Raw genomic sequence first — 24124 nt, forward strand, 5'->3', positions numbered from 1 at the left:
TATTAATGATGTTGTCTAGTTATGTCTATGTTATATTTAGAAACCGCAGGGAAATAAGATTTTATGTATGTGATATGTAAACCGATAGTTGTATGCGGTATATTAATTTTTTACTAAATAAATAAAAAATAAATCCCTCCTAACAAGGATCCTTATGTGTGTGTGGGGGGGGGGAGGGTTTGCAATTTTCAGGGGGAGCTGGCACATTTTTGTTCTTTCTTTTAATGGGGACAGGTATTGTGCATGTGTAACACAAAGCCTTTGAAAGTGTTCCAAACAGACATCTAATAGAGAATGACACGGTGGCTGTTACCCGCGGTAAGCCGTGGGCAACCCACCGAAACGTTGGAGGGGTAAACAGTGTTCACCGCAGCTACGGGGACAAGGCCATTCACTGCCCCGTGGAGCGGTGAATGGCTTTGTCTCCGCAGTTAAGGGAGGGAACGCACATGGTCACCGATCGCAATCTCTCCTCCTTACTGATAGCTACTGCCCGATCGCTGCCGCTCAAGCATCTCCCTTCCTCCTTATGGATCGCCACCTGAGCATCTTTCTCCCTGCCCCTTACCTTCACGGCAGGCAATTTCTCTAAATGTGCTTCCTATGAGCAGCCAGAACGTTGAAATCGTGTGTGGCTGCAGGAAAGGTCATCTCTGACGCAACCGGAAGATGCAACCGGAACTTTCCTGCAGCCACACATTATTTCAACGCTCCGGCTGCTTGTAAGAAGCACATTTAGAAATTGACTGCCGTGAAGGTAAGGGGCAGGGAGGGAGAAAAGGAGTAAAGGTGGGGTGGAGAAGAACAGACGCTGAAGGGAACTGGGGAAGGTGGAGTGGAGAGGAACAGACGCTGAAGGGAACTGGGGAAGGTGGGGTGGAGAGGAACATACACTAAAGGGAACTGGGAAGGTGGGGTGGAGAGGAACAGACGTTCAAGGGAAGTAGAGAAAGGTGGGGTGCAGAGGAACAGAAGCTGAAAGGAACTGGGGAAGGGGTGGTGGAGAGGAACAGATGCTGAAGGGAACTGGGGAAGGTGGGGTGGAGAGGAACAGACGCTGAAGGGAACTGGGGAAGATGGGGTAGAGGAACAAACGCTGAAGGGAACTGGGGAAGGTGGGGTGGAGAGGAACAGACGCTGAAGGGAACTGGGGAAGGTGGGGTGGAGAGGAACAGATGCTGCAGGGAACTGGGGGAAGTGGGGTGGAAATGAACAGACACTGCAGGGAATTGGGGGAGGTGGGGTGAAGATGGACAGACGCTGAAGGGAAGGTGGGGTGGAGAGGAACAGACACTGAAGGGAACTGGGGAAGAGAGAGATTCTAGACTATGGGGGGAGCGGAGAGAAGAATATGGTGCCAGACCAACTGGGGGTGGGGGTGGAGGGAGAGATGGAAGGGAGAGGCACAATAACAGAGCATATGGAAGAGACAAAGAAGGCAGACAGTGGATGGAAGGAAATGAATGAGGAGAAGATGAGGAAAGCAGAAGCCAGACAACAAAGGTAGAAAAAAAATTTATTTTATTTATCTGGTTTTTTTGCTTTAGGATAAAGTAGCATATTAGTTGTATTGATAAAAATTTATAAACAAAGCCCTGCCAGCTGAACATCTCTTTCTCTAGTTCTGCAGCCAGAACTTTGATTTATAAGGAAGGAATAAGCTAAATATTGCAGTACTAAGGCTTGTATGGATGCTGCGGGGACAGTGGTCGCGGGGATGGGGCGGGGACAGTGGTCGTGGGGACGGGGCAGGGACAAATTTTTTTCCCATGTCATTCTCTAACATCTAATAAATAAACTGATGCTCCTGTATAAGACTCTGGTGAGACCTCATTTAGAATATTGTGTACAATTCTGGAGGCCACACCTTCAAAAGGATATAAAAAGGATGGAGTCGGTTCAGAGGAAGGCTACTAAAATTACATTACATTACATTTCTATTCTGCCAATACCTTGCGGTTCAAGGCGGATTACTAAAAGTTTTCAGAGATTACATAAAAAAGTTTACATAAAAATTTACAGGAATAGCATAAGAGATGTCATAAGAGTTACATAAGAATTACGAGAGTTGTCGTTATCTTAAGGTGATAAATATTGGGTAATAAGAATTACCAAAGAGTTGTCGAGATCTTAAGGTAGTAGTGATGGGTAAATAGAGGCATTTTAGCATTAGTTGGGTAATTAGAAGTGGGGTTTAGGTAGGAACTGGTCGTGTTAGATAGGTTTTATGTATTTTTTGAAGAGTTGGGTTTTAGCATCTTTCTTGAAGGTTTTGTAGTCTGTGGTCGATGACAACAGAATGGTGATTTATCTGTCCAGTTTAGCTGCTTTGGTGGCTATTAGGTTGTCATATGTTTTTTTTCGTTTGACATTTTTGGATGGTGGGTATGTGAAAAGTGAGTGGGTTCTTCTGTGCCTGGATGAAGAGGATTGAGTTAGTCAGTTATTCCTGTAGGTTGGGCTTTCTCCGTTAATGGCTTTGAATAGTAGGCAGTAGAATTTGAAGTGTGCTCTTGCCTGTATTGGGAGCCAGTGAGAGTCATGGTATGCTTCTGTGATGTGGTCATATTTTTTCAATGAGTAGATGAGTCTTAGGGCTGTATTTTGTATAGTTTGTAATTGTTTTATCATGGTCGCTGTACATGGGAGGTAAAGTATGTTGCAGTAGTCTATTAGTCCAATGATAAAGGATTGTACCAACAGTAGGAATTGTTTCCTGTCGAAGAATTTTCGGATTTGTCTTAGATTTCTCATGGTCACGAATGATGCTTTTATTACCTTGTTGATCTGTGGTTACATGGTACAGCCTCTGTCAATTAGTACTCCCAGAAGTTTTAGTGTGGGTTGAATAGGGTATGAGGTCTTCATTATAAAGGCACATGGGGACAGACTTGAAGATCTCAATTTGTATACTTTGGAGGAAAGGCGGAAGAGGTGAAATATGATAGACGCTTAAATACCTACATAATGTAAATGTGCATTAGTCAAGTCTCTTTCATTTGAAAGGAAACTGCAATGAGAGGGCATAGGATGAAGTTAAGAGGTGATAGGCTCCGGAATAATCTAAGGAAACACATTTTACAGAAAGGGTTGTAGATGCATGGAACAGTCTCCCAGAAGAGGTGGTGGAGACAGACTGTGTCTGAATTCAAAAGGGCCTGGGATAGGCACATGGGATCTCTCAAGAGAGAGAAAGAGATCATGGTTACTGCGGATGGACAGACTAGATGGGTCATTTGGCCTTTATGTGCCATCATGTTTCTATATGTCTATCTGTGTCATTATAAAGAAAGAAATGAAAAACCCTTACAGCTAAGTGGCAGGAGGCAGCTTTGGGGCTTTCCCTGCTACTCAGCTGGTCGAGATTCCCTGCTGGCTCTGCACATGTGTGTCACTTTCAAAACAAGCAATGTACCTGGTGAGCCCACCAGGACAGACAAGGGAAAATGCTTGAATACCTGAATAAATTCATGTAAACCGTTCTGAGTTACCTGAGGAGAAATTATAGAAAATTGAACAAATAAAATAAAATATCAAGATACTTGGTCATCTTTGTGGAATAGAATGTCACCTCAGACATGTAGTATTATTTTGAATTTCTTAAATGCAGCTCCTCACGGGGGGGGGGGGGGGGGAGGGTGTGAATTGTTATTGTTTGCTATGTATCTCTGAACCCCTGTGAAGAAACCACATGGGTGGTCTCTCTTGTCATTTGGTTGGATTGCATGTATTTTTCCTTCTGGTGTTTTGACCATTATTGTTATGTAGCAAAAACAATAAAATAAAATTTATAGAAAAAATTATATTGTTTGAATTTTAACACAAATTTAATACTCTTACAGTGAGGTATCTAACTGTATAACTTTTTAAAAGTGTGCACAATTTACAGTCATTTACTAAGTAGCACTGGCAGTTTTCAAATCCAGTCTCAAAGCCTTGAGGACCATAAGAGGATTATTCCAGGAGAAATATCTACACACTCTTTTCCATGCTTTAATAATTTCAAAACTGGATTATTGCAATATTAAATATATATGGGGACCTCAAATAGGAATCTGAAAAGATTGCAAACCCTACAGAATACTGCAATAAAAGTTTTTGGCTTTAAGAAAAAATTTGATAGGATAACGCCCCTTTTTCTGCAATATCATTGGCTACCCATTCGTTATAGAATCCAATTTAAAGCTTTATTTCTTGCGCATAGAGTTTTTTACTCGCTACAGCCTACTTATATATATATTCATATTTGATTCCCTATTCACCATTAAGAACTTTGAGATCTATTCAGGATAATAGAATGGTAATACCCTCTGTTCATAGAGCTAGATGGGAGTCTACTCGAAATAAAGCATTCTATTTTGCAGCTTCAAATTTATGGAATCATATGCCAAGAGAGCTGAGACTAGAGGCAAATTTGAAATCCTTCAAAACTATGTTAAAAACAGTATTTTTTAAAGAAGTATTCGGACGAGTTTTAAATCAATCTGATATTAATCATATATTCTGAATGTTCTAGATCAGGGGTGTCCAACCTTTTGGCTTCCCTGGGCCGCATTGGTAAAAAAAAAATTTTCTGGGGCCGCACAAACGCTGCAGCAAGACAGAGGAGGGAGCCGGCAAGACAGTAAACACCCGGGGGCAGCAGAGGAAAACACTGCATTGCCATCGACCGGGGCCGCACAAAATACTTCATGGGACTGCAGATTGGACACCCTTGTTCTAGATCTTCAGCTAATGGTCTTGGGAAAATATAAAGCTCAATGATAATTATGTGATTTTATTTAGGAATGAATGTTCTTTGTAAGAGTGAATGTTCCTTAGTATGCCTGCTGTTTATATGGATTAAGTCTATACTATCTAATAATGGATTTCCTTTTTATATTTGTTTTATTTTTATTATATTTTGTAAACTGCTTGGACCAGTAAAATTAATAAACCATAACCACTTCTTTGAAGCTGCTTCAAATCTAAACTCCAACCTATATTCTAAGCCCTAATATCTGTCTTATCATCCCTCTGTAATTCTCCCACCTGAGCACAACGATGCATATTTTTCACAAATGATACCCAGCAGGGCTATGGAGACGAAGTCATTAAAATTGTAGAGACTCCAGCATAAACATAAAAACTTACATTAGAATATATAGAAAATTTATCATTTAATTCTTATATATATACGAGGGTATTTAAAAAAAAGTAACAGCAAATTGAATATTTTGAGATATATAATTCAATTAGATATACAAATGTCATTTTTCTACATAATCACCCTCCTTTTTCAACATACTTCTCACACCAATGTACCAATTTCTTTATTCCATTGAAATAAAACTTTTGGTTGTGCCTTCAGCCAGGAATGCACCACTTCTTTGACCTCATCACTTCCAGATCTTCATCTTTTCAAAGCATTCTTCACGGATCCAAACACATGATAATCAGAGGAAGCAAGATCAGGGCTATATGGAGAATGCTGTAAGATCTGAAATCTCAATCTCCGAATGGTGTCAAGAGTTGCTGTGGCCATGTGAGGGTGTGCATTATCATGAAGGAGAAGAACGTCTTTAGACAAAAGTCCTCTGTGAAAGCTCCGTATTTTTGGCTTCAGCTTTTCCTTAAACATTTCACTGTATCAGGCACTATTCACTGTTTCACCCTTTTCCTGATAGTGCTCCAAAATTGGTTCATTCATGAACAGGACCCTTCCAGTGGAGGAATGAGACTTGAACTTCTTTACTGGAGATGATGTTTTGACGCTATTGAGAAGACTGCTGCCTCTTCCTTTCAGACTCATAGTAATGCACCCAGATTTCATCCCCTGTAACGATATGTGCCAGGAAGCCTTCTTCTTCATCGTTATATTGTGCCAAAAAGGCTGTGAAAGTCTACACATGAATAATCTTGTGCTCATCAGTCAGCATCCTAGGCACCCAACATACATACAACTTGCGATACTTGAGAACCTCCGTGTCAATGGTATGTGCGGATCCAATACTGACCAGAACTTCTAAAGAAATGCACCTGTTTTCACAAATAATGGTATCAGCATGCTCCACCTTCTCATCAGTGACGGCCGTGTTAGAACGACCAGAGCGTTCCTCATCAATGATTAATGGTCACCCATTTTTAAACATATCTATCCACTTGTACACTCTTCTCTCGCCAATGCAGGCATCTCCATACTCTTGCAGCATTCCTCTATGAATTTCATGAGGTTTCACACATTTCGACCACAAAAATCTGATGACTGCTCATTGCTCCTCTACTGTGAAAACAACTAAGGGTGCCGCCATTTTATATATGCTGCTCTACTGATTAAGCACACCATGCCATCTATTGGGTAGTGTCAACATTTCCTCTAAGAATGTATCTTCCCTGCGTGGGAGTTTGAAATGCCAAGGGTGTTTGTTTCATGAAATACTGTCAATTTGCTGTTACTTTTTGAAACGTTCATATTTTGTGTTCAGGTTCTTTGTTCAAATAAATATTCTGTGATCAATTAGTCCTAATTTTGTAACAAAGAAATTTCACATTTAGAAACATAGAAGATGACGGCAGATAAGGGCCATAGCCCATCAGGTCTGACTACTCTACTGACCCACCCCCAAGTCTACTATCCTAGGGATCCCACTCCTAGTGACAGGTTCCCTTAGCTTAATCCTCTAAGGGATCCCACATGGGCATCCCATTTGCTCTTAAATTCTTGCACGCTGTTTGCCTTGATCACCTGCACCGGGAGCTTGTTCCAAGGATCAACCACTCTCTTGGTGAAGAAATATTTCCTGGTGTCGCCATGAAATTTCTCGCCCCTGAGTTTGAGCGGATTCCCTCTTGTGGCTGAGGGTCCTTTGAGAAAGAGAATCTCTTCTTCCATCTCGATACGGCCGGTAATATACTTAAATGTCTCGATCATGTCTACTCTCTCCCTACGTTCCTCGAGTGAATACAGCCGCAAATTTTTCAGCCTTTCCTCATACGATAGATCCTTGAGCCCCGAGACCATCCTGGTGGCCATCCGTTGCACATCTTTTTGGTAGTGTGGTCTCCAGAATTGCACACAGTATTCCAAATGAGGCCTCACCATGGTTCTGTATAATGGCATTATGACTTCAGGCTTCCGGCTGACGAAACTCCTGCGGATGCAACCTAACAACTGTCTTGCCTTAGATGAAGCCTTCTCCACATGATCAGCAGTTTTCATGTCTGCGCTGATAATCACTCCCAAGTCTCGTTCTGTTGAAGTTCTAGCTAAGGTCTCACCATTCAAAGTGTAAGTTCTGCACGGATTTCTGCTGCCGAGGTGCATGATCTTGCATTTCTTAGCGTTGAAGCCCAGCTGCCAGGTCGAGGACCAAAGCTCCAACAAATGTAGGTCCTGTGTCATACTATCGGGTGAATTGCCATCTCTCACTATATTGCATAGTTTGGCGTCGTCAGCGAATAATGTTACCTTACCTTGAAGCCCCTGAGTTAGGTCACCTATGAATATGTTGAAAAGGAGCGGGCCCAAGACTGAGCCCTACGGTACTCCACTGGTCACCTCCGATGTTTTAGAGAGGGTACCGTTAACTACCACCCTCTGAAGTGTGCCACTCAGCCAGTCATTGGCCCATGTAGTTAGTGTTTCTCCCAGCCCCATTGATTTCATCTTGCTCAACAGCCTGCGATGCGGGACACTATCGAAAGCTTTGCTGAAGTCTAGGTATACGACGTCCACGGATTCTCCCAAGTCTAACTGTTTTGTTACCCATTCAAAGAAGCTGATGAGATTGGATTGGCAGGACCTACCCTTGGTGAATCTGTGTTGACTGGGATCCCATAGATGCTCCTCATCCAAGATTGCGTCTAATTTACGTTTGATTAGTGTTTCCATGAGTTTGCATACTATTAATGTGAGACTCACCGATCTGTAGTTTGCAGCCTCTGCCCTGCAACCCTTTTTGTGCAGTGGAACGACGTTAGCTGTTTTCCAGTCTATGGGGACTCTCCCCGAACTTAGGGAGAGATTGAAGAGTCCTGATAGCGGTTCTGCCAGGACATCACGCAGCTCACTGAGCACCCTGGGGTGTAGATTGTCCGGTCCCATGGCTTTGTTCACCTTGAGTCTTGCCAGTTCGTAGTAGACGTCGCCAGGTGTGAACTCAAAATTCTGAAACGGGTCTTCCATGCTGGGCCTTGCCTGCAACTGCGGACTGTGCCCCGGTGCTTCGCAGGTGAAGACCGAGCAAAAGTAAATCAAATTGCACTTAGATTTATTATACATAGTAGGAGTCTGAGTCAATGGTTTGGTGTACCAACTCCTCAGCCCTGATACCCAGATCAACTATTATAGGATTTCAGTTAAAAAAATATGGTGCTATGGGCTTTAAATATGGCCTCCAATGGATAATGCTGTCCTCTACTTGTGAAAACAGCCTTAACTATTTCACTTCATGTAGCTTCTTGGAATCTACTAGTCTTGCTTCAACAGCAACTATATTATTTAAGATACAGAATAGAGTATTACCTTAAAAAAAAAGAGAGGGGGAGAGAAATCTATTGCCTATGATTCACTTTCTTACAACTCCAATTTTTTTTAATGAATATTTACATTGAAAAACAAGCATATACAAATACTTGAAAACAGATTCATAGAAAATAGGTAGCCCCATTCATGGTGAGAAAATAAGAATCCCCCCACCACTAGAAAGCAAACTACTAATTATTTAGTCCGTTATCAATTAGAGGCCAAAGAACATAAGAACATAAGAATTGCCATCTCCATCAGACCCTGAGTCCATCAAGTCCGGTGATCCTAATGGGGATGGCAGAGAAGCAAAATTCAGCAGCCAGTTCGCATTACTCAGTTGGAGAGGCTATAGATCCAATTATAACTCCACCACCTTCTTTACCCACAATAAAGTCCAGCAATTGTTTGGGTTAAAAAAACAAAACAAAATTTTAACCACCAAAAGTAACAGTATTTTGCAGGAAATTTCAAAATAAAAGGGGCACTAGAGTAAGGATTCTAAGCCTGTAAGCAAAGAAGTCCTTCTTCTTCTTTGTGACACTTGCAATATATCAGGAAAAATTTGTAATGATGAACCCCCAAATTGCTCATTTATATGTCTGAAATAAGTTCTAAGAATTAAATCTCTTATCAAACTCCAGAGCAAAAGTCACCACATGTGTTGTCCTTTCAACAATCACTTCTAAAATAATTTTCCAAAAAAAATGTGTTAAATCCATCTCACCCCCAGCATTTCCAGTTGGGGTGGAGCTTCCTGGTTTAGTTTTAATGGTAAAATACCGTGCTCTTAAAATTGGGGGTAAACTTTCAGTTGAAATCAATTAACACCTCAAGAAAATATCTATGCACCATCTCAATGGCTGAAATTACTGGGGATCTAGGAAAATTCAAAATTATCAAGTTATTTTTTCCTTTGATAGTTCTCCATAGGCTCTAACCTTTTTTGAATAACAGACCTTTCCTTAACAATGTCCAATTGTAGCTCTTTAACTTGATTAATTTGCTGTTTAATGTTTTTTAATGCTCTCACCATGCTCTGTCAAGACTTCCCACAATCATTCCTCACAACCAAAACAGCTTTTTTTAGGTTGGAGTCCATAGTTTCTATAAACTTCCACAGAGCCTCCATGTTAATTATGGCAGGTTTTACTATCTCTCCGTATTGCAAAGTCTCTTCCCCGAGTTCTCTTCTTTCTTTACTCTCCAAACAGGATACCGTTGTTAGGGTCTTGGTTAGGTTATACATTGAACACACTACACTGAAATCCCTTAGTGGAAAAGTACACAAAATAATAAAGACCAACAATTTCCCACTCTTGTGAAAAAGTGCATATACAATACACTATCCAACTTAACTATCTATTACTGGAAAAAGCCTCAGTCACGGAGCCTACGCAAGTCGTATTCACTGACTAGAAAAGTCCGCGTAGTTGTCCAGCTTCTTTGCTCCAATCATTGGCCTTATTCCAGTCTTTCCTTATTCTAAATTATTTATTTCAATCCCTTATATTTAGTCTCTTTATTTCCTTTTTTTTCTTTTTATATTTTTAACTATAACAATAGCTTATTCTAAAATGGTAACTATCTAAAACTTCTTATCTCTTGCAATATTGTTCATTTAATGCACTAGTTCAGCATAATGAGACTTTGTTTAAACATTTATAGCATTTATAGTAATTTCATTTGTATATTTCAGTAAAATTACTTAGCTTTGTATTAGCACTCGTATTATGTGCACTCAGCGCTGTGTTTCAAATCATGCCAACGTGGCCAGCGTTTCGTGGAGTATTGATCGTAACCACTGCTTCAGGGCCAAATTGTGAAACAAGCCATAGGCTGTGTGAATCCAGCAACAGTCTCTATACAACAGACAAAATGGCGACAGCCTCTTTTTGACTTGCATAGGCTCCGTGACTGAGGCTTTTTCCAGTAATAGATAGTTAAGTTGGATAGTGTATTGTATATGCACTTTTTCATAAGAGTGGGAAATTGTTGGTCTTTATTAGGTTATACATTGAACTGGGTCCCCCAGCCGCTCCTCCAGGGCTCAGCATTTCCGCCTGCTCTTCAGAAGGCATATTTGCCGCCTTCCCTGTGGGACTCAACTCCGATCTGGCTCAACGAAGTCCTGTCAATGCTAAGATTATCTGCCTGGACCAGCGTCTCTCTTGAAGCCAGATATGCCTCCTGAGCAATGCAGGGATTTAATTCTTGAAGAGTAGTTTGTAAAAGCCGCCTCAAAGTCATGGCTGTGGGAGGGCCAGTTCACAGCATGCCTTTGCACTTCCCCATTCCGAAAATGGCTCAGGTAAGCAATGGCGTTCTGATAACTCGCCTCAAGGAGACAGCTCCTCCCGTGCGCCCATCCGACGCCATCTTGCCCCTAAAAGTCTTACAAATCCAATTTTAACCCAACTCCCAAAAAAATTTATAAAGAACTATCTAACTACAGAATTCCTGAAAATCATCAAGTCGAATACCAAGTGCATTTGTAAAGAAGCAGTGCCACCAAATTAAGAACATAAGAATTGCCATACTGGGGCTGCTGAGCAACCTGACAAGGATTTTCAACCTGCAAGCAGGCACCCCTGCAGTTACCACCCGTCAGTCGGCATTGGGAGGGTTGGTACTTGAAGGGATACACTTATATCTTGTAAAGTTTTCTAACTCTGTTTGTGCTGGGAAACACAAACACAGACACAGTTTGTTTTGATTTTGCTGATATGTTCTGAGATAAGATCATTTTATCTTGTTATGAAGTTAGCTGCTTGGGACAATGGAGGTTCGACCCCCACAGCTGTGTTCTGGTTGAGAGAGATAAGGGAAGCTTTAGATAAGACACTGTTGCTAAGACAGTACCTTTAGATTTTAGACAATGAAGCACATATGCTGCTCACCCCCTCCCCCTTGTGTTGGTTACTTTTTTGTAGTTTATGTACCCTTTTCCAAATATGGTTTGTACTCACCTCATCTGCTGATACCACTGACCCATGTAAAAAGGTATAAAACTGGATGTAAGACTAATAATAAACAGGCAATCTCTTTAGGACAAGTCTGAGTATCCTTCCTTCCTAAGGGGACTGCCTCCAGATATCTGAAAGGCGACAGAGTGTGTGCAAGGTGGTTTCGGGACCAAGAAACGGACCCCGTTCGTGTCAGTAGTCTCTCCCAACTTTTAAAACAGCTGAGTGCCGCAGAGATAGAGGGCTGCTGAGCGACCTGACAAGGATTTTCAACCTGCAAGCAGGCACCACCTCAGCATCGGGAGGTTAGGTCCTATTTCCTAAGTTTAAAACAGCTGAGTGCCACGGAGATAGAGGGCTGCTGAGCGAACTGACAAGGATTTTCAACCTGCAAGCAGGCACCCCTGCGGTCATCACATGACTTCAGTCGGCATCAGGAGGGGTGCTGAGTGCCGCAGAACGCAGCTTGCGGACGTGTGCCCACAGCCGCGTGGCCAAAGTGGCAGGTTATGCTCCTTCTGAGCCACTTTGGAGCCATTAGGAGAATTAAGTCGGAACGAGAGTGGAAAAATGGGTAAGAGGAAGGCGAGAGTCATCCCAATAGCCTCATGTGTGGGACCAATGGATTGTCATTTACAACCCATTTCGGCAATATTTTCGGGCCTCAATCTCCTCTGGCAAACCTTCACCTCCATGTCAACCAGCCTTAAATTTGCAAGAGAAAACTGGTTCTACCTCCGTAATTGAAGTGGAACTAGCTTCCCTTAATTTGTCTGATTTGGATTCAGCTCTAACATCACCAGGAAAATCTGTTACAAAGTTAACACCTGTCCAAATGCCTTCAGAACCTGTTATTTCCTTAGAAGGTGATAAGGTTATTACTTGAAAGATGTTTGGATAGTGGTAAATAGAATTGAAAGCTCATTACAGAGCACAGCTGTAAAGCTTTGCCAATTTTCTACTGAAATTACAAAAAAGGTAACTGAGCAAGAAACTCAGTTGGAATTAATGGAAAAAAAGAGTAGATAAGGTAGAAACGTGTTTCTGTGATACAATCATGTGTAACATCTAAAATGAAAGATAACTCCCTAATGCATTTACAGCTGGAAAAAACGGAAAATGCTTTAAGATCTAGGAATCTTCGATTTTTAAACTTTCCTATATCTCATTATTTGTCTCTATTGGAACTTCTGGGGATGTACGTAAGGGATATTCTTCATTATACTCAGGCTGAAGGATTTCAGCCAGATAATCTATACCAGTGTTGTTCAACCACCGATCTGCAGAAATTTTCTGCCAGTCCGCACAGGGCCGGCGAGATCAGGGGAGTCCGATGTTTTGCTTCCCAGCTCTCAATACTTGCCTGCAACAGCACCAGTAGCAGTGATTCACTTAGGCAGCCTTGGGTCTTTTGATGGGTCACGCCACCTCTGAGGAAAGAGGAAGATGTATCATCAGAGGCAAGGCCATGACTCAGCAAAAGCCCCAAGGCTGCCAAAGTGAATCGCTGCACTGACACTATTGGCACTGTTGCAGGCAAGTACTGAGGGGAGCGGAGGGAAGGGGAGGAAGCCATTGTTGAGAGGCTCGGAAGCTGCTGGATAAAGGGAAAGCTGTTACTGGACCTAGAGGGAGGGAGAATGAGAGATGCTGCTGGGAAGGGAGAGGGTTACTGCTGGACAGGGGAGGAGGAAAAAAGGAAGGAGACAGTTGGCAGGGAAATTAGAGGAGGGGAAGGAGTCAGGGTGGAATGGAGAGATCAGATGAGGGAAAGGGGAGAGACAGAGGAATGAGAAAGTAGAGAGAGATTGATGCTGGGAAGGGGGTCAGCAGAGAAATAAGGAGAGAAGGTTTAAGATGCTAGATCTGGTGTAGGAGAGATAAAAATGAAGAGAGCAGTGAAGCTGGAGAGAGGGGGCACAGGCTGGATGGAGAGGGGCATAGAAAGAAGGCAGATACCATATGGAAGTGGGCGAGGGCAGACAGTGGATAGAAGGGGCTGGATTGAAGAGATAGAGAGGGCAAACACTGGAAGGAAGAGAGTGAAAAGATGAAAGCAGAAACGAGAAAATATCAGATTTGAACTATGTATTCTGCTGGAGCTGGTGTTAGACGTAACTGAGACTGCAAAGCCCAGGCAGTGCTTTTTTAGCTTCTAGCTGGCTTAGGGCTCTCTCTGACCAGGGGGCAATTGCCCTTGTTGCACTCCCCTAACACTATTCCTGCCATGAGTGACTGAAGTATTCTGTTAGCTTGATTTTTCTATGTAGCATTCTGTAGTTTTCTTTAGAGGGGGCAGTTTTCTTTAGAGGGGATATATGTGAAGAGAAGGGGAGACAGAGGTTTTGTTGATCCTTGCTCTGCATTATTTGTATTTATAAAATGACAATTGTACAGAATATTGTTTATTTTTATACTTTAATTAAATTAATAACTATTTGAGGCTTGTACGGATGGGATCAGATGGTTTACAAGGACCGAGCTCGCAGGTACTGGGCAGAGACAGGGGTTTTTATTTCAGTCTTAGTAGTTTGTCGGTCCCCAAAATAATTATTTTATTTTCGCCGGTTCATAGGTGTAAAAAGGTTGAAGAACACTGATCTATACTACATACCCAGAAGCTCCAAGGTTGTATCTGAGGAAAGAGGAGTAGACCAGCTTGTGTCCCCTGACAGTTTGAACATATCCCAATTTCTGGAGTCATCTAAAGATTAAATAGCCAAAAGGGCGACATTGCTGGTTACCTTTAAATCTGAGTTAGAGAAGCAAGCCATCTTTAAATTGTATTTCTTAAATAACATAACATCGTACTTATAAACTGCGTAACCGTAAGTTCAACGCAGTTAACAAAAGATTAATAATAAAATGACATAAGAAACATATAAATTAATTCACCAGGTACTTTGAAAAAAGGTAAGTTTTCAATTGAGTTCTAAAATGTTTGTAAGAACAAGTGCTATTCAACAAAGGTTGAAATTTCTTATCGTAGGAAGCAGCCTGGAATGCTAATGTGTGATCCAAAGATTTCTTGCTTTCACAATCCTGAACAGATGAAAAAGAAACAAAGCATGTGATCCTCTTCTATGTTTATAAGATGCTATAAGGAATCTGTCAGTTATATAAATAGAAGCAATACCATACATGACTTTATAACAAAGACAACCCAACTTAAACAAAACACGAGCCTCCACCGGAAACCAGTGCAACTCGTGATAGAAGGGCATCACATGGTCATATTTCTTCAGTATTTTTTATCATTATACTTTTTAAATTGAATTTTCATGGTTTTTTATGTCAGTGTTTAATAAATTATCTCCAGAACATCTGTATCCACAGTTTTTGTTTTCATCGGTGGATTGTTTTCACTGTGGATCATTGGGTCTCCCCATTTTTATTTGTCATATTTCTTCAAATCATAAATCAATTTCACTGCTGTATTCTGAATTAATCTAAGTCTAGCCATTTCTTTATTGGTGCATGTTAAATAGACTATATTACAATAATCAAGAAGACTCAACTACAATGACTGAACTAGAAGTTTGAAAGCAGAAAACTCAAAATATGGTTTTATGGTACGCAACTTCCATAATGTATAATAACCCTTTTGTACTACAGAATCTATTTGCTTTTTCATGGTCAGATGTTGATCAATAACAACTCCCAGTATTTTAATCATCGGATTAATTGTATACGGTATTGAGTCTATAGTAATTGATGGTTCATGTACAATCTTATGTGGAGATGCAACAAAGAACTCGTTCTTATTATGACAGGCTCTGTTTTGTGGACAAAATGTAAACATTTTTTCAGATGTCTCCAAACAAACACAATATAGGAAAAGACAGTTCCTGCAGCTTAAGACTCGGGTCTTAGCTGTGGGGGCTCTATTCTTTCTTAAATTTCCTTGCAAGTGTTTGATGACATATGAGAACAACAAGTATGTTTTTGTTGATCCATCTCAGCTGGAGATATTTCTTCAAGATAAACCTAAGTTAGATATTTTACCTGAAAATAATGCAGTGGTTGATAAGTAAGTGAAATGAAGAATAAGATTAGATACTTGCTTGCTTGCGGATAAGATGTAGTTTATTCCTTTACATATGTGAGTATTTTTGTCGGGTACACAGCAGCCCCAATAATGTGGACTAGATATTGTTTAATTTTTCTTGTGATGTAATATTTTCTTTGACATTTGAATTTTCCTGATTTTGTTTGTTGTAATAAAAGAATAACTTTATAAATTTTTTTTAAAAAAAGAACTGCCATACTGGGACAGATCGAAGGTCCATCGAGCCCAGTATCCTGTTTTCAACAGTGGCCAACCCAGGTCCCAAGTATTTTATTTATTTTAAAAATTTCTATACCGTTTACAGCTAAACGGTTAACAAGATATACATACATAGTTTTAAAACATAATAAAATAAACATACAAACAAGTCTTAAAATTCATAACAAAAAAAATATTAACATAGCTTTGCATTGAAACAGATTAATAGCATGTCATAGACACAGATTAATAGCTTAACTGTGGATCATAAGCAGTTCATTAGGTTTATCAAAAAAGATATGTCTAAAAGAAAGCATCAACAAATAACTGTTTTTTAAGTAATTTTCTAAACATACCTCTCTCACAACAGTTATCTAGATCCCAAGGAGTAAAACAGATTTTATGCTGCTTATCCTATGAATAAACAGTGGATTTCCCCAAGCCATCCCAATAATGGCCTATGGACTTCTCTTTTAGGAAATTATCCAAATCTTTCTTAAACCCTAAGTTAACTGATTTCATCACATTCTCTGGCAATGAATTCCAGAGTTTAATTACACATGATGTGAATACTTTTGCCAGTTTGTTTTAAGCCTACTACTTAGTAGCTTCATCGTATGCCCGCTAGTCCTAGAATTGTTGGAAAGAGTAAACAAGCGATTCACATCTACCCTGTTCTTCTATTATTGTGAATTGATTTATTCACCAAATTGTTTTTAACAATTCAATTGGGGATTAAATAAAATAAAATCTATAAGAGATGTCAGTGCTTTCTCAGAAGCTCCTCCTACTTAAGCCTCTCACCATTACAAATCAAAAGAAATTAAGGTATAAACTGTTTAGATTATCAGAACCCTATGGGGCATAAAGAATAAACCTGGAACAGGAGATATTTATAAGGGTTTCACTATACAAAATGTTAAATGTAAAAAAAAACATACTTTATATTTCTGGATTATAAAATAGCAATTCTATGTGGCAGATTATTCTCTAGAGGATAGAGTAATCCATTAAGTGCTCTATGATGAACTGCATCATTATTCACAGAGACACACTTCAAGCTTTAGCACCAACAAAAGTAAAAAGATCCTAACGGGAATCATTTTACAATATATGCCCATACCTTCTTTCTGCTAACATTTCATAGAAATCTCGTATATCTTGACCAGACGACTCCATGGAACGATAAAAAGCCAACTGACTCTCTCTGTTTGCAAAATCCACCTAAAAAGAAAGAGATACCAAAACTGCATTAAGTAAACAAATTACATTGATAAGAATGAAAAGTTATCAAAACAGAAAAATCCTTGTTAAAAACTTTCTTTCATAAAATGATTTTTAAAAGGCTCCATTCATGGCATGCTATATAGATGAGAATGTAGGCAGAATGAAATCCCAGTTTCAATAATCATGCACAGTGAACTTGAGTGTCTTATTACTGAAATCTTTCCAGTGGAGAGTTGTCTAGGAAATCAGTAGCAATTAAAAATGTGCCTTTTATATCCATTACATATGGTATGTTTCTAGAACTTTATTCACTACAGTATGAATTTATCTAGTAAAAGTATTTTTTTAATGCCTATACATACCAATGCTTCAGGCAAGTTACATAGAAACAAGAACAAACTTTTTAAGACAAAACAAATGTTAACACTTTTTGTTCTCTGTCTGATAAAAAAAAACAGAATGTATACCAAGTAAATTGAATGAAGATTTTAGTAGCTGGACAACGTTCACACCTCATATATCAAAAACCTTCAGGCTACACACTTTCAATAACACAACATATGAAAACTTTGCAACAACTACAAGATTTTGAAAGGTTAATCAATCAATGTCACCGATCTATTAAATTTACTATGTCTTCAAGCATGGATAAGATCAGCTTCTTGGATGTTTTAATACAGAAGAGAGATCATGGATTTGAAACATCTATTTATCGTAAAGACACTGATAAAAACACTTTATTAAAATTTGACAGTATGCATCCTGCTCATTTAAAAACTAGTATTCCTTTTGCGCAGTTTCTAAGATATCGTCGGATATGTAATACCAAAGAGATATTTATACAAGAAGCTAAAATTTTGGAACAAAGGTTAATCACCAGGGACTATCCTTATAATGTGGTCAAAAAAGCAAAAAAAAGAGCTTTGCACAATCCGAGAGAAGCATTATTGGAATACAGTAGACCTCAAGTAGAAGAAAAATTAATTCCATGTGTTATAAAACAAACTCGCATGTCTCAGCAAATTATTAGTAAATACAAAAAACATTTACCATTATTGAAAACTCTTTCATGTTTTGCTGAAAAGAAATTTATTTTCTCTCAATCAAGAAACAGAAATTTAAGTGACTGGTTATGTCACACATCTAAAGAACATTTTGATCCACAGAATATGGATATGGCACTTGGACATGGTCCTTGTGGCCACTGTTCCAATTGTAATATTATGGTTACAACTTCTATGTTTATTAATCCGAAAAATGGTAAGAGCTATAATTTACGTCACACCTCCACGTGTCAATCTACAAACATTATATATGTTCTTCAGTGCCCATGTGACTTGTTATACGTGGGCCAAACATCACGAACGTTGACAGTAAGAATGACAGAACATAAAAGTTGCCTGAAGACTAGCAAATTAACGGCCCCTATAGTCACTCACTGTGTTCAACAAAATCATAAGTTTGAAAATCTGAAGTGCTATGTGATAGAAAAATTACCGTATTTTCGCGGATATAACGCGCGCGTTATACGTGATTTTACGTACCGCGCATACCCCTCGCGCGTTATATGCCTGAGCGCGGTATAGAAAAGTTTTTGTACATATCATCGTGATTTCTGCGCGCTATACCCCTGTGCGCGTTTTACAATGGTGCGCGTTATATCCGCGAAAATACGGTAATTACATCTTTGAGGAGAGGCGATACTAGAAGAGTACTGTGGCAGAAAGAACAGCAGTGGATCAATCGGTTGCAAACATTAGAACCTGAAGGCCTGAATACTGTACACGAATGGCAACCATTTTTATGAAGAGTTTCATCCCCGGGTCTGTTTTTGTTTTGTTTCTGTTTTCGTGATACATTTTGAAGCTGGGAGATCAGAATTTGAGATTTTGGATTGGCTGGTGTTTAGCTTATCACGCATCACGTTTTTCGTGATGACGTCATGACGCCCGGTTCGTTCGGCTTTTTGTTCGAGCCGGGCGCGTCTCACAGTCCCAGAACCATTTTGGAGAGGAGCCAGCTTTATATGGACTATATTGGTAGAGGTGAAAATTCTGGATAATGGAATACTCCCATGAAGTAGCCTTGTAGGAGAAACAGAAGGACTTTTCTGTTGGGACATGACTTGAAGAATCGTCAGAACCATCTTTTTTCCAGATGAGTGAACGTTTTTTGCTCTCATTGTTGGCAGTATTTTCAGGCTTCTACAATTATTTACACCTGTGAAGTTGAGCTGTTGCCCTCATAAATAATTCTTTAGTTAGCTTGGTTCTGGTTCACACTGAAAAATAGATAAGTAATACTACTGACTAGGTTCACACACAAAAAAGTTTGAAAAAAAGAGAAAAGAGTTTTTGATAAAACGTATGAATGAGAATTATTTAAATGTACACGGAGTTTTTTTATGAACCCGTGATGATGTGAATGGGTCCAGGTACTTGTGTAGTCCTGGCCCCTCACAATTGAGGTTCATTTTTCTCCGTTGTTCTTTGTCTATATTATTTTTCATATGTTGTGTTATTGAAAGTGTGTAGCCTGAAGGTTTTTGATATATGAGGTGTGAACGTTGTCCAGCTACTAAAATCTTCATTCAATTTACTTGGTATACATTCTGATTTATTTAATTGAATCTCCTGTTATATTTAGTTTGATAAAAAAAAACAACATGTAACCCCAGCTATTTGTTACACATCTGTCACCTCAAATGTGGAAACTTTTAAAAAAAATAAAATCCCATTGTAAAATTACCTACCTAATAGCTTTCCCTTCTTGATAGAATAGCTTCATGTTAAAATTCTAAAAGAACCATATTTTGTAAACGAAGAAACCTGAAGGGGATAACTACTTTTTTTCTTCCCTAGGTCCTACAGATACTCCAAATGGCATCCAATCTCAAGCACACACAATCTATGTCAAAACAAAGCAAGGACAACTGCTAGGAACACATGTACATGTCTGAAAAGACCATTGGTTTGTCTAAGCTCAGAGATTAGGTTCTGTGTTAACTTCATCAGATGATTTCACCTGCTTCTGTGGTTGATTTATCTTGCTTGTGGATATCTACCACCATCAATATAAAGCTTTGAAACTTTTTTAAATAAGGAATGTTTTTCCCCATATCTTCAAGATCTTATTACCCCAACCCCATCTACTTGCTCAGCATGTCCCCTGCGATATAAGCCTTTTCTTAAAGTTTGTCTCACGGCATACATGCGTGCAAGCACACACACACACAGTCAGTCTATTGAAGCATGAAGTTCACTTTTGTGTCACAAAATCAGTGTACAATAGAACAGAATGTAAAATCTATAGTCAAAAAGATCAGAATTTAAAAATGCAGGTGGCTCAATTTACTCAGAATCCTCAGTATTCCTTGCTATACCAATCTTCCCCTCTCCCAGCCCATCAGTCAGTATAAAAATCTTGAAATGTTCAACTTCAGTTCAGAAACCATTTTCTTTGGAAAATGAATCACCACTTTGTGTGAGAATCTTGTATGCCTACTCCTCCTATTTGTCTGAAGCTATAAGTTACTGGAAGAACAGGTCATGTTTCATATAAAGTTGAAGTGGTTCTTATCCCCTTTTAATAAAGAATCAGGTAATTCAGAATTTCAGCTCCTGCATTACCTTGATATGAGTTGTATAACTGCTTACCAGTAACAACAGAACTTAATATGAAGATCGCCACATCAAAAAACTTAGAGACTTAGGTCTGATTAAGAACAAACAACAAAAAGTAGATCTCATATAATACTGGGAGTTGAGGGGAGGAGAAGGCTCTAAGACTAAAAACATTTGGATTTTTTTTTTTAATGTTATCAGATCGTAAAAGGCTAGGAGTAAAAATTAGCTGATTATCTTTTTAATTTGTTTCTTAAGGTGGTTCTGCACACCTTAATTTTATTCCCACCAATCTTCCTCCCCTTGGTCTCTTTTACAGCTGCTTGTGCATATTCAATTTCATTGTAGAGAACCAGGGCCATGCCTTTTAAGCGATCAAACACCACCTGTCAAAAAAAAAAAAAAAAAGGAACAAATAAGAGCCTTATCCACTCGGGAGTGGGTTAAGGAGATCCTAGCCTGGATTTTGGTTTGCTCTAACGATGCCTGAATTATTACTGGCTGCCTCTTATCCCATGTAGTGAGACAGATTCAGGCACGGGTTATCAATAAAGCGCTAAGATTTAAAAATTCATCCCAACAAATATGTCATCAATCTTCTATGCAAAAACAGTTTTTGTTTTTAGAACTAGGTTTATTTTAGGCTCTTCTTTTAAAACGTGTTGTAGTGGAAAGGTTTGTCTAATGAGACAAAGTACAAACTTTAGAGAAGGTTGGGGTGTTTTGGGGGTTTTTTTGGAGGGGGGAGTTGGTATTATTGTTACTGGTAAGACAGCTGAATTTTAGGTACAAATTGTAGTACCACCCTGAGCAGCAGAAAAGTTTATATAATGCATGTTGCACACTCTTTACTGAACTGTTGCAGTCAACTTTCCCCAAATATAGCTTCCCTTAGCACTTCCCCTTCTATTGAATGGAAATTACATAAACTAAGGCCTTTCCCATGCAATCTTTACAGTTCCAACATAGTTGCAATTGTTGTGTTTTGCTGCATTTTTTTTCTTTTGTTCAATAATACAGAATGCAATGGATTTCAGTGTAGTTAAGTACTTCTTATGTCTGGTTCAAGTTCTGTATCATTTTTCTAATATTTTTGTGCAATTCAGTGCACCTTGCAGCCATGGGACTATGCCTGGGTAGAAACCTATATAGCAGTGAGGCAGTTATAATTTTGGTAACTACAGCCATTGTAAAATGAAGAAAAAAAAAATAAAAAATAAAAAAAATATATATATATATTTTTTTTCTTTTAGGAAAAGGCTCCACTTACTAAAATAGCAATTGCTTCCTCATCATTAAAGTCACTACCAGGCAAGCTCCCAATCAAATGAGAAGAATGGAGTCCTGGACATGACAGCAAGTACAACTGCAAATAGTTGTTGTTGTGTTTTTTTTGTTGTTGTTTGATTTTTAAACAATTGCACTTTAGATTAAAGAACAAACTAAAACACTAACATTAAGATCCAACAATTTCAGCTACTTTGAAGCCTGTGAGAACTATGTAGGAGACATTTCAAATTCCCATTAAGAACCATTCTAAACTTGTAATACACACCACAGTGATAACATTCAAAGTGCCGAGTTAGTCAGGGAAGTGTTACAAAGAGGATGCAGTGTATATGTCTGCTGTGTATGTCTTTACTGTGCATATATACAGATACAGCCAGACCTGGATACTTTTAATTTATCCATATGTTTATATTTAGCAGTATATATCGCTCACAAATTCTATGCATGATACAAATTTAGAAACTAAAGGTGTACTCCCCCAATTCATAAAAATATATAAAATGAACCAGGTCTGACCATAGGTATAATATTTGAAAAGGACAGGATCCAGGAAAAGAAATACAGCAACAATTTACATTAAATAAATTTTGGAGAGAGAGAGAGAGAAAAGCAACTTCTCACCTACCTTTACCACAGGTCCATAGCGGCAGAAATGACGTGTTAAATACTGGTCTGTGATATTAGAAGACAGTCCATCTAACCACACACAGTTGGTGGGCATACTCTTTCCAAACCCAAGCTAAAAACAAGCAACAGAAATTTTATCAGTATGCACCACAATTCTTCATGTGGTGTACAATGAATTTCAGAGTAGAAATTAGAAATAAACACAAAATTTATTAGAAGGCTACAGAGCTTTTTTATGCATTATCAGACATCTTTGGTTGTGTTAGTTCACATTTTAAGTCTAGTTTTTCTTTTACTTTAAAATGCTCATCACAATATATCTTGTCAATATCCATTTTGTGTGTTCACAGAGCAAATCTATGTAAACTCAATAATTTCCCAAAAAATTACAATCAAATAAAGTTCCAGTGGATATCATGACCACAGCACCAGACTATGAAACCTATTTACAGTAAAATAAATAATAAATGAGAGGTGACAAAATATTAACAGTATGAGCTCCTTTTACAAAGCTGCAGTAGCGATTCACATGCAGCAAATGTGATGACGCAATGAAGCCCATAGGAATTGAATGGGCATTTGCCGCACCAGGAATCATTACCACGGCTTTGTAGTAGGACCCCTATATTTCTACAGGATCACATTTAATATGATTAAAAGGAGACGATCCATGTCTGGTTCTGCCACTGATTTTTCTGCTCAATACTGCTTCATAAGAACATAAGAATTGCCATCTCCGGATCAGACCTTGGGTCCATCGAGTCCGGTGATCCACACACGCGGAGGCCCCACCAGGTGTACCCTGGCATAGTTTTAGTCCCCATATCACTGTATGCTTCTCAAGGGAGATGTGCTTCTAATTTACCCTTACCCGTATCACTCTATGCCACTCTTAAGGAGATGTACATCTAGTTTACCCTTAAATCCTAGAAGGGTGGATTCTGCAATTACTTCCTCTGGGAGAGCATTCCAGGTATCCACCACTCGCTGCGTGAAACAGAACTTCCTGATATTTGTCCTGGACCTGTCCCCCCACTCTTTGGGGTTCCGAAATGCTGCTACTATCTGGGATTTGGAATCTTGCTACACTTTGAGATTCTGCACGGAATCTTGATACTCTTTGGAGGTTCCGGAATGCTGCTATTATTTGGGGTTTTGGAATCTTGCTACACTTTGAGATTCTGCACGGAATCTTGATACATAAGAACATAAGAATTGCCATCTCCGGATCAGACCTTGGGTCCATCGAGTCCGGTGATCCACACACGCGGAGGCCCCGCCAGGTGTACCCTGGCATAGTTTTAGTCCCCATATCACTGTATGCTTCTCAAGGGAGATGTGCATCTAATTTACCCTTACCCGTATCACTCTATGCCACTCTTAAGGAGATGTACATCTAGTTTACCCTTAAATCCTAGAAGGGTGGATTCTGCAATTACTTCCTCTGGGAGAGCATTCCAGGTGTCCACCACTCGCTGCGTGAAACAGAAATTCCTGATGTCCCCCCTCAGCTTCAGGCTATGTCCTCTTGTCCGTGTCCCACTGGACATTGTAAATAACTGCTTTCCCTGCTCAATGAGGTTACTGCTGTTTCAGAAGTTTCTACTTTTATGTATATTCT

General features: G+C 39.4%; 1 protein-coding gene across 7 annotated transcripts in view; it reads right to left on the bottom strand.

The window, feature by feature from the left end:
* SPEN (spen family transcriptional repressor) overlaps positions 1-24124 on the bottom strand; it is a 192989-nt gene that overhangs the window by 41005 nt on the left and 127860 nt on the right. For 5 of the 7 annotated variants that reach the window (XM_033921336.1, XM_033921338.1, XM_033921335.1 and 2 more), the window contains 3 exons: positions 22502-22615; positions 20859-20972; positions 16860-16960 (listed from right to left, as the gene is read on the bottom strand). In XM_033921336.1, coding sequence (XP_033777227.1) covers positions 16860-16960; positions 20859-20972; positions 22502-22615 — 329 coding nt within the window. The remainder of the gene's footprint in view (positions 1-16859; positions 16961-20858; positions 20973-22501; positions 22616-24124) is intronic. The other 2 variants (XM_033921339.1, XM_033921342.1) reach the window with 1 other exon arrangement.

The sequence above is a fragment of the Geotrypetes seraphini genome, chromosome 15 (genome assembly GCF_902459505.1).
Source record: "Geotrypetes seraphini chromosome 15, aGeoSer1.1, whole genome shotgun sequence".
Taxonomy (NCBI): domain Eukaryota; kingdom Metazoa; phylum Chordata; class Amphibia; order Gymnophiona; family Dermophiidae; genus Geotrypetes; species Geotrypetes seraphini.